The sequence below is a fragment of the Clytia hemisphaerica genome, unplaced genomic scaffold (genome assembly GCF_902728285.1).
Source record: "Clytia hemisphaerica strain Z4C2 unplaced genomic scaffold, Clytia hemisphaerica genome assembly, whole genome shotgun sequence".
NCBI classification, from domain to species: Eukaryota; Metazoa; Cnidaria; class Hydrozoa; order Leptothecata; family Clytiidae; genus Clytia; species Clytia hemisphaerica.
The window spans coordinates 597,237-609,589 of NW_027103336.1; the positions used below are offsets into that span (position 1 = coordinate 597,237).

The following is a 12,353-nucleotide window of genomic DNA, read 5'->3' on the forward strand; positions in this document are numbered from 1 at the left end:
TGCAGTCAACTTCCTAACAATTAATACAACAAAAAATGTGACTTAACTGCCATATAAATATGTTGACCTTCCAAATTAATAGGACAGAAAATTATGTACAATTAATTATTCTAATAAAAATTCAAAAAACTAAATTATACTTTTTTAAAGATTTTTTAAAAACAATCTAATCTACTAAATTAAAGACGACACTACCATTAAATCCAAAAGTTGGTCTCAAGCCATTAATCTTAACAGAAGATACGGGAGATCAATTTGTCTATCAATGACGTCATACAATACGCTCATTCCAAAAAAGTTGAGCTGCAGTCAACTTTATCTTCACCAGCCCACTGTATCGCGTCATCTTACAAAACTGATGCCCCGCATTTCAAAGGTTGAAGTATTTTGATCTCAACTACGCAATATAAAAATGAATATGCTACTATGTTAAAAATATGAACGCGAATATTCTGCATTAGTCTTTATTCGTATTGATTCTTTATGAGTTCATACCAAAATAAATCGCCTGTTCATCGACCTTCCATGGGAAAGTTTTTGAGTAGATTGGTACTCAAGTTAAAAACATGTGCTTGTTTTAATTCGACAAGTTAATACCAGTTCACAGCTGGGAATTTGTATCATTTTGGTTCTGCAATTTCAAAAGCAACCAAGATATCTGTCACTCAGTCCTTAAAGTATCACGAGAACAAATCCTTCTCTTCCACATTAACACACAACTGTGTTCATCAAACTAATTGTTTCAATATATTTTCATCAAGTTGTTGTTTCAACGATACCAGATAACTCTTAAAATCTTGATCATCTTCTTCTACTATCGTTGTCTCAAGAAGTTTTAACTGCTTCGTCAACTCTGAAATATATTTTTCATTTTTGAGTTCTTTGACGCATGATTGGACAGAAACGACGAGAGCTTGGATGACTTTCTCTTTCGAATCATAATCTTCACTTTGAAGCATTGGAACAAGTAGATGGCACCAACCAGCTTCTTTGAGAGATTTGAATAATGGAGACCTGAATGAAAAATGGGAAAAGATTGTGAACAAATATAGCTCCTTACCAAACCTTAGCCCCGGCCTCTCTTTGAATACTTTAGGCGTACAAACTTTCGCGAGGTCGAAAAATCAGGAAGAAAATTTGATATTTATTACGATTTCGAGGTTTTATAGATTTCCAATTTTTTTGAGGATTTTTCGCGAGCATAAACTTTCGCGAATTGCCCTGTTAAAAATTTTCAAAGACATTTACTTTCGCGAAAAAGGCCAAAAATTTGCGAAAATCGCGAAAGTTTCTACTCGCCAAAGTTTGTACACCTAAAATAGTAGTAAGGTAAAATTCGTCTAAGCTCATAAGTTTACTTTAATGGGATAAATTTTCGCGGGGATTAATTTTCGCGGATTTCGCGGATTTGGGTGTCATCCGCGAAAATAAGTCCCATTGGAAATTTGAAAAAATCCCATCCGCGAAAATTAGTTTCATCGAAACATTTGGATTTTTTTTGCAATCCGCGAAATTTCTGTTTTTATCGTTTTTTATTATATTTTTCTACATGAGGGCATGCAACCCTCGAAAAAGGTCAAATCCTCGATATGCTTGTTAGCAAAAAATCGTTTTCCTCAAAAAAATTTTCACAAATTTACAAACTTGGAAGAGGTATTGGAAAAATTTTTATCTAAAGTGATCGCTTATTGTTAAAAGCTTTTCAATGTAAGAGGGTAATCCAACTGGCTTGAAATTAAACATTTAAAATTAAACATTTAAAAGGATATGTAAGAAAAGGAGGGAAAACGGAAAACAAAAGAATTTATTTTCAATGATAAGAAAGATTTTATTTCAATGTTTTGACCCTTTTCAAAAATTTTAATTTGTATTTTATTGGGGTCGCGGATTGGGGCCGCGAAATTAAATCCCCGCGAAAATTTATCCCATTAAAGTAGAAGGGCTGTCCTATGAAATGCTAAAACGGTAGAAGTCAACATTCAAAATATTCAACAACAAGATAATCAAAAGAAATGGTTTGTCCAGCCCCCTGTATGGATATAAAATGGTATGGCCAAATCAAAAGAACAAGAACAAGAACAACTTACTGTTCTCCTGGTTTCATCTTTCCAGCTTGAATCAACTTCTGCATAATTTCATTTTGTTCAACAATGAGATCATACATCATGGTCACAGCTTTCACCTTCAAAGCATTTGATTCAGATTCTTTGATAATACGAAGAACTGAACCTAAACCTCCATATTTGACAAACTCATTTTGAATTTGATGATTGCCACGAATGACAGCTGATACTGCATATAATCCTTTCTTCTGAGTCAACTTTTCTTTTGCTAAGTCTAACATTGGAATTAAGAATTTCAGGCCTCCGTGTTTGAAGATTGCATCTTGAACCTCTTTGTTGCTGAAAAATAGAAGAATACCAAATACAGTCAATTCACTCAATTCGAATCTTTCTGTAATTTGAACTAAAATATTGGTCCCCTCAGCTGGAAATTTCCTTCCACTTAACCTTTCTCTGATTCGAAGAAGAATCATTGAAGATCGAATTAGAGAGGGTCAACTATATCTCAAAATGGAGGGAGGAGGAAACAATGGCAAAATATTTTAAAATTTTAAATGTATCCTAGACAAAAAGTTGATCATAGAATAAAGCTTAAAATTGCCTGTTTAATACGAGCCAATGAACACAAAATTTCATTTCCATGTTTACCTTTGTGCAGCACCACCAATAACATTAGCAGCTTTTTCTTGTAAAATTTCACTTGAGTCATTCAACAAGTGAACAACTTCTTTCAATCCACCAATCTTATCTAAATCGCGTCCATTATCAACTTGATGCACGTAATCTTCTAGAGTATCTAGTGAAACAGATTTTTCTTTATCGGTTGCTTTTTCATCTTTTAGTTGGTGAACAATATCTTGCATGATTTGAACATCCGATTTGATATTCCAGCCCATGTTCTTTTCAAGATCTTTCTTAATCTCATCCATTGAACGAAATTTTTTGGCTTCAGTTTTTGGCTCATCTGAAATAAAAACCATCATTAAATAATTGTTATGTTTTGGAATAGGGAAAAGTGATATCTGTGACAGGAAATCATTTTGCATGTATAAAGTTTGCAAGTTTTCATTATTGGAATCAAAATAAATCTTGATTTCAATGATTTCTGAAAAAAATCAATAAAATTTGTAATATTGTAGGACTTACCTTTTTCCTCACCAAAACTTTCTTGCAGCATATCCTTTGCATCATCAGACCAAGTGACATGCTCTATATCCTTTGTACCGATCTTGTCTTTGAAATCGTGAAGAACTTGTTTCAAGTGTGATTTCTTATAATGTATCTTTTCATTTGAAAACGTATCAGCTGGCAATTCATCAGCAAGAATAATTTTTGGTCCTTTCTTATTCTTATTTGTCTCATCAGTAGATTTACTGCTGGAATCTGATTCCTGGAATTGTTCTCCTTTTTTCACAGACTTTTGCTCACTACTTTCAGAATCCATCAACTTAGCTTCTTTGACACCTGTTTGAAAGTTCATCCGAACATGGAGTCCTGCAGGTATGGCTTGCCCTCTTTTGATTACTTGCCATTCATGGGTTGGTATGAAACGCTCAGAATTGATACCATCCTTGATTGGCATCTCATCTGGGATGCCATCAACAACACCTTCACTGATGTCTGATACAACAATGTCATTTTCCCCATATGAAACTAAAAGGTTAAGAAAAGAAAGTCAATTTTGATGACTGACCAAAACTGAAAAAGAAGTTATTATCATTATTAATTGTCAACGTAACTGCTTTTATCTTTTATCTAATAATATTTTTATTGGGAAAAAAGTTTTCAAACAAGATCAGTCAGGGTTGAAAAACTCTTTATTTGGAATAAAATTTATAAAGCAGAAAAACTTACAATGATGAAATGCAACAGCAACAACTAAGGTCCAAACAAAACACCAAGATAACGTTAAGTACTGCATCCTTAAACAATATTTCAGTTTTAAAATTACTCTGCCAAATAAAAGGAAGTATTTTATTACATATAGAATTTTTATAAGGTTTTCCCTCCCTTAAAAAGCTGATGAAATTCAAGATAAGAGTCAAGATAATTATGGGCCTTTTTCCATGAAAAACAACATATATAATTTTCATTTGAGAGGAACATAAAGCCACTTCCAGATTCGCAATAGCTTATCTACTGATTTTTGGTGGTGTTGTATTATGGGCCCTTAACACAGTTAGGTGGTGGTTAAGTTAAGACTCAAAGCATGGAAAGAAATTATGGCTTTCAGAAAGCATAGTTAAACTCCCTTTGGACTTCTTAATAAAATTTTCTAACTGTCTTTCTTTGATTTTCTAATTTTTTCCTTTAGAGATGAAACAATTATTTGATAGAAACTCTTTTTTATTCAAACTCAAGCTTTTAAAGTTTGGAAAAATTGAGGCTCAAAACATGCTATCGCGATACTAATGACTTTATAACCACGTTTTAAACTTATCCATTTACCTGGATGCATTACAAAGGGTATTTTCACTTTCATTTTCTACCCATTGTATTAGCAACATTGCATAGTCAGAAAATAACCCCATACAGCAATAGGCCTTTTCGCTTTATTGCAGTGGCCAAATTGCTGTGGTGAGATTCCAAAGGAAAATATTCAAAACCTTTCGCCTTTCCATCCGCCATATTGGATTGTATGCAAAAATTATGGTGGCCGAATTGCCGTGGTGAAATTCCCTTAGAAAGTGTATGCAAAACATATGCAAAAAGATAGTACTAATATCAAACTTACATGCATAATTGGCATATAAATTATATAAAGTGTAAAAAAAAGAAAGATCAATTTTGCCTCTCCCACTGATTTCCCACTGATTTCAAGTTCTGTGTTTTGAAAATGTGTATACTTCATTTAGTGGAATTTTTTAATTGCATCATAACAGAAAATGCTAATAACTTTATTTAAGAACAGATTTCAAAAAGATTTTTAATGTTTAGCAATTTCTTTATAAATTATGAAGTTAAAACCTATTATCGTTTCTTTTATTATATAAATATTCTTTGTCAGCATTTACAAACTTTGTGTAAACTTATGTTTTCCATATTTTCTAACTAAATTTGAACCATATGCGTATTTTTGCATATGATTCAAAATATGGCAGATTGAAAAGCGAAGGCCTATTAAAAACTTTTTGCATCAATGTTGTGTCATTGCTTCAATGTGGGAGTTTTGAATTATTCAACATGACATCGTGATTAGCAAAAGGTCTATTGCAAGGATATCTCTGTTAACGAAGAGGTCATTTTGTGTCAACTGACAGAAACCAGCATCAGGAGATAAAAAACACAAAAATGTCCTCCTAGTTATTCAAAAGACTGTCGCCTTCACCAAAACATCTATAAAAAGCTAAAAAGGAAAAGGTCCGGGTGTTGAGAAGAATTTGTCAGTTACATCAATATGCCTTCTTACATGTCTTTAAAAATATAAATAAAAGTAATCACGGAAAAGGACGCGAAAAAAAAAGACATAAGTGTGAGAACAGAGTAATCAAACTCGTTAGAAAAAGTACCATTAGAAGTCATAAAAAACCAACCTGAATAAATGCAATCGAAATTCCAGAGAACTTCATAATTCCCCAAACAACATTACATTACCATGTCAAACTCCCATCACATAAATTTTACAATTACGTCAGAGTAGACTACGCTCGCCACCGAAGAGGTTTATTTGGAAAGGGTAATTATATTCTATTGTTCGCTTCTTTTTTAAAGATTCGCCGGGTTGGAAAAGTATGAATTTCTTTGTACATATTTTACCTACCCCAAATATTTAGGAGGCTGAGTTTTAAACAAATCGTCAAGTTGAAACGAACGATAAATGTATCAAGGTCTGTTTTATTTACCCCCTGGTGACTTAACAAAAGAGACTTAACTCAATGTTACAATCCAATTATTGAAAGTTTGTCTCAGCCTTTTTATAATGAGCGAGACATACGTTCTCTGATTACGCAATTTTCATATTGACATTTTCGAGGCATTTTGATGTAACTGTTTGTGTAGCTAGCTTCTTATGTATCAGTTTTGGCTGGCGTACCGTGAAGTTGGGTAACTTGCATCATTAGTGGAGGCTAACATATGCAAGCCCTCAAATGACTGACCAATCAATCGCTCGCAGCTCTACTCTACCATTTTTGTTTTGATTTAACTTTGTATTTTAAGGACCAGACAGGTCATTCATTTGAGGGCTCTATGCATCATGTTAGCAGCCTCCACACTGATGCAAGTTACCCGACTTCACACAGTAATTATCAATACAATACTTTTCAGCACCAGACAAAAACACCGGACAGTCTGGTATCATGAACAAGGTTCATACTAAAACTGAAAATCAAAAATACTGTAGTGCAAATCTTATCCACAACATCGCAGGCAAAAAATACTAAAATGCCACTACAACCACGGCCGCCGCGCCGGCACAAATCAAAAGCAAATCAAAACTTTGTGCTTATGCGTGTTTACATGAATGATAAAAAAACCAAAATCTCAGACCTGAACATTGGAATAATCAAACTAAAAATACCTATTTTCTGTTCCAAATATTCTCACAAACAGTAAAATTCTTCCTGTTTAAAATCGATAAAATCGAAAGTGATCGCACAGAAGTAGAACAGATCGCAGACAAAAGTACTAAAATTTGTACAGTTTCTTTCAATCCACATCTTCGGCTACCATTTATAAATAATGACGTCGATGACGTTATTCGAAATCCAAAATCGACACTGGTTTTTTTCTGAGTGGCTCGAAATTGCATCATACAGCTTTTACCTTTACTTGAAATTACTAAGTGAATACTGATTGGTTACTACCAAGATTTGATAGTTTTGGATTTTTGATCTATAGGTTTTGCCATGTCAACTGAAATTTAGTTGACATGGCAAAACATAAAAAATTATGAAAAGACTGTGAGCCCGATGGCGACCTACTTTCCCGCAAAATTTTATTCGGCATGATGTGCGCGCGTTTTTTTTTTGCGCGCGCAATGCATTGTCATCACGGGAAAGGGCGTAAATGCAGAAAATGAGCATTTTGTTTTTAATGTTCAGATTGTTTCAGCCTTTGCCCTAACTAATATTTGGCATATGAAACAGATCTGTTTAGTTCTCCAATGCCATAATATTGAACTCACGCAGTTTAAAAATCACAAACCAGAGCCACTTTTGAGAAGAAACATTCGAATTTCATGTTAGCGAGTTTATCTTATGTATTTTCATTTTAAGGTGGAGTTTCTGAAAGCAATTTTATGTATGTCACCTACTTTTGATTTGTCTAGATCGGGTTGTTTCAAATCTTGTCAGTCACTTCCTTCAGTTTTGATACCGTCCACACGTTGATCGAGATCACCAGGATCTGTCGATCTATAGACAGATCAGAACCGGTAACCGTCTCTGTGGAAGATACACAAACTTGCTATTAAGGCTGTGCGATCCTCTTCAACCCCTTGCTATCTATTATCAACTCTCTATTTTCAACGTGAGTGTGAAAAAAGTTTCAATAGTACAGCTTTATTTATCAACACTTTATTTTCAATATATTGTTAAAAAGATAAAAACTTTCGAAGAATTATAAAAAAAACAGCTTCAAAGGAAATTCGTTAAAAGTTACTATCCAGGTGATCAAACTTTTCTAAAATCTTGTGTTGACATTTTAAAGGTCTCTAAATTTTATCATATTCCATCTAGAACGTGAAGTATAATGAGCTATTTAGAAATGAAAATACTAAATGCTATAATGTGCGATGGTCCGTGTTGCCTCTTTCTAATCATTTCTAATTTACCGTTCATATGAAAATCACCATGACCTTTCAATCATTTATCATCCATCATTCTGTAAGATCATCAACGATTCATCTTGATAGCTAATATACATCACCAAATCATATCTTTGTTTTAGAAAGACGAAAACATGAAATAATTATCCTAATAATCTTCCCTCCCTCCCATTTTTCTTCAAAGACACAAATCCACATCTAATGACCAGCCACGTGGCATCGCATTTGTCTAATTTGCCTTGAGCTTGAGCAACGGATTTCAAATAGGAACATTTTGTAAAATAAATTGATTATCGGTTATATTTGCACTTCTTATTATCTTCTATTTGGACGTCGCAAATATATTTTTTCAAGAAAAACAACCTCGCCGTTAAAATAAAAACGCGTGTGAAAATTTTTCTTTTCTCAAATAAGGGATTGAATATTTTGAAAACTGACTTTTTCATTTTCCTCGTTTATAATATTTGTCCGGTATATACTGTAGGGGTGTGGCACGTTTGACTAAATAACACAGTGTCAAATAATCCCATTTCTAAACATTGGATAACCCCCGAAACATCGATATCGAACCCTAAACCAAGATTAAATCTATTGAATCTATTTGTGTCACTTTCCTTTCTTCTTTTTACGCTACAAAAAATACTTTAAAATATCCCACTCTCTATGCACACATCAAACGATATAAAGCATTAAAGCTAAAGGAAAAAGAACGCAATAATAAATTATACATCTTCACTAATTGCTTTGGTCGAAAGGTTGTATGACCGCCAAACCGACGCCTTTTGACCAGCACTGTCTAATTAATTTAATGGGCTTTTCATCAACGAATCAATTTGATTGTAAGAAAAAATAACAACAGAGTTTATTTATATTCATTTGTCGGAGAATCCTTTGTGATCCATCCAGATTGATTTATTAGAATGAAAATAATTAGAATCGCTGCTGGTTCCGGTTATTGCTCTCTTCATAAATTATTCAAATGCAATCATAGCGGCATTCTATAGCTTCCATCCCTTCCAGAGCTAATCAAAAGTTTGACAAAAATAAACCGTAAAATTCAGTATATCGTTTTTGATACAGTATTTGGTGGGGTATAGTCTCAATAGTTTGATGTTCTTTAACTCGAACCTTTTTGATACAGTATTTGGTGGGGTACAGTCTCAATAGTTTGATGTTCTTTAACTCGAATCTTTTTGATACAGTATTTGGTGGGGTATAGTCTCAATAGTTTGATGTTCTTTAACTCGAATTTCATTTGCACCGTGAAAGGGGCTCCCCCAGTGGTTTGCGTGAATGCGTGAAATGGACATTTTCGGTAGTGTGAATGCGTGAACTACAAAAAAAAAACATGAATACGTGAATGGGTGAATTAAATGGGCTATTTTGTGCGTGATTACGTGAATTTTTCCTTTTTCCACCGATTATGTGCAGTTTTCCCGATTTTCCAATGTTTCCCCGATTTTCTGAAAATCGGGTTATTTATTGCGTGAAACTCGAGGAAAATTTGCGTGAATGCGTGAATTTCGAAAAAAATTGCATGATTGTGAAAAATACTCTTAGAAATAGCGATATTCGAACTCCCACAATTTGAACATTTTAACCCTGGTAAAAATTCTTGATAAGATCTGAAAAGATCGTTAAAGATCTTTAAAGATCTTTAACAAGTAAGAATCTTAAGAGATCTTTGTAAGATCTTACAAAGATTCTTATGCAATCTTGAAAATTTCTTATTACAAAAAGATCTTTAAAGATCGTGTCAAGAAATTGTTAACAATTGTCAAGATTCTTCGCACACATTCATAGTAAGAAAATTTAGGTTTCTTATTAAGTTCTTAAGAAGAATCTTATGAAATCTTATGAAATCTTGCAACAATAAAATAGTTTAAGATTCTTTGTGTTTCTTATCAAGTTCTTATAAAGAGACTTTCCAAATCTTAATTGACAAATATGCAAAGAAACTTTAAGATTCTTAGCGTTTCTTATCAAGTTCTTATAAAGAGACTTTCCAAATCTTAATTGACAAATAATTCTTTGTGTTTCTTATAAAGTTCGGGTTATTGTTGAATAAACACAATAACACGTAAATTTGTGGTTATGATAAAATCTTCGATTTTGACTTTTTTTAAAGAATATAAATCAAATTTACATACAACCATACAAATAGGGTATATAGGGTAGAATTATTATTCTACAAAATATGTAGATTTCATATTTCTACAGACATCTGTAGAATTACGGCAAATTAGTAGATTGCTACACAACAGAGTCTATATTGTATACACCACAATGAGTAATTTAGCGCTGACAACGGCGAAGAATACAATGGAGTGGAGTATAATAGATAAATAGCGATCAAGACAGTTAGCCTAACTCGTCAGTTAGACTGATTTGAAGTTAAAAAATCTCATGTGTATCTGTTTTGAGATCTTGTAATCGTCAAGGTCGAGGCAAATATGGTTCTAAAATTTAGGAACCATTAATATTCAGGTCTAAGAATCTTATGATTTCTTTATTAGTTGAAAGGAGAAAATTTAGCAGATTTATCTTTTGGGTGTGTATATTTTAATAATACGATTCTTGAAAGATCTTAAACCTTCAAGAATCCTTAAAGATCTTTAAAGATCCTAAACGATCGTGTCAAGATCTTGTCAAGATCTTTAAAGTTCTTTGCACAGATCTTGAGAAGAAACCTACAAAGTTCTTGCCAAGTTTCTTTAAAAGATCTTGGTAAGATCTTATCAAGATTTTCTACCAGGGAATGACAATGTCAGGTTGACCCTGTTACACGATAACCGCTTTTTTATCACGTTTTAACAAAGGTGTAACTGACTTCTCTTCGTGGGAAGATACTGGCTAACCAAACCTGTACAACTAAAAGTTTCATCAACTCAAACTATTGCTTTCCGTTCCTACACAATAAACCAATGGCATCTCAGACACACTGTAATATTGCAAATAAAGTCTTTTTCGATGAGATAATACTCGGAAATTTTATACTCATGGCAAATATAATATACCTAATGCTAGACACTTGACTCCCTGTTGGATTGTAAGTCTATATGAAACCATATATGATGAAACTAAACTCCTCAGAAAACCCTGATTCGAAATAAGCAACTGAATAAAGATTCTAATCTCCATATTGACTCTTCCATTCATCTACAATGACTGGAAAACTAGTGACATATGGGTGATGGCTTACATGGCTTACATGGCTAAAAGGTTTATATTCCTAAAAGTAGCTTTTGGATTCTGCTTGTCTCCGGTCCTTTCATTTATCCTCAACGTCAAGTACGATCAATGGATCAAAGTACAATATGAATAAACACATCACAAGTTCAAATAAGTTCCTTCAAATTATAGCAGAATATGCTCTACTCAAATTCAATTTAGCGTAAAAGGAATGATTAAAAATCAGTTAACCATCCTCCTTCCTTGTTGTACCAACACCTCCTAACAAGGCCATCAAAAAAACAAAGAAATGCAATAAAAAGCAAGAAAAAAATGCGTCTTTGTTTTCGGTAAATGGCATCATAACCGGATGTCTCTCTTCTCTTTCCGGGCATTAAAAGATTCTTTAATGAGCTCTCTTTAATTGTAACTCAAAATTAATGGATGATTGATAAAGATCCCTGGCTATCATTGTTTTTAGTTTTAAATCTTGGATAAGTAGAGCGAATCATATTCTTAATCTGAATAAAAAATATGTCCCGACCACGTTGGTGAAAGAATCATCGGACATAAGTATTTTATCTTCCTCAGACATTGACAAGATACTCATCAACACAACTCTTCTCACAGTCCCACTGTGACACCTTCCCACTGGAAAAAATGTTGAAAATATCGTCCCCGATGGAAAATTATCCTTTACTTTTTGTCTCCGCTGAAAATAATCAAATAAGAAAATCCGCATACTACGAAATATTGTGCTATTTTTTCCATCCCCACTAAATTTTCTGGCAATGGAATTCAAATCTCCAGCCATAAAATAGGGGAATTTCAATCCCCCGAGTTTTGGCCCGTTATTTTTACCCCCACCGGGTAAAAAAATTCCTACAACCTCCTGCAGTTTTGACCAGGTAACTCAATGATGGTGAAAGTACTGATTAAATCGGATTAACAGATGTTCAATCTAGACAAATTAAAAGTAACATACATGAAATTGGAGGCTACTGTTTAAGAGGCACTGGAAGAACACCCCTGTGTCACAGACCCGGTGGAACCCCTGTCCAATTGAAGAAATTGGCCAAAATTCCATCCTCCTTTCCAAAAATATCTTACAGTTTCAGCCCCACTGGAAAATCGCCTTTGTTTTATCCCATTTGAAATTCAATGGAAAATACTGGAAAATACTGGAAAATACTGGAATGTACTCCATAACCATCTCCACAGATTATTTTGACCTAGGAACAATATAACCTCAATTGAGGTTTTGATGAAAATTTTCATCCCTACTGTGGGAAAAAGTTCCACCATGGCTACGAGATAGTTCAGTTGAGTATGATCGTACCCAACCTGATTAC

At 33.5% G+C, this 12,353-nt stretch overlaps 1 protein-coding gene across 1 annotated transcript; it reads right to left on the reverse strand.

The window, feature by feature from the left end:
- Positions 1-229: 229 nt before the first annotated feature.
- LOC136817877 (nucleotide exchange factor SIL1-like) lies at positions 230-4,035 on the reverse strand. Its single transcript, XM_067074212.1, has 5 exons — positions 3,918-4,035; positions 3,210-3,716; positions 2,712-3,027; positions 2,088-2,402; positions 230-1,014 (listed from the first exon to the last, which is right to left on the reverse strand). The coding sequence occupies exons 1-5, from the start codon at positions 3,982-3,984 to the stop codon at positions 729-731; spliced, it is 1,491 nt and encodes a 496-aa protein (XP_066930313.1). The 5' UTR covers positions 3,985-4,035; the 3' UTR covers positions 230-728.
- Between the last annotated feature and the right edge of the window lie 8,318 nt (positions 4,036-12,353).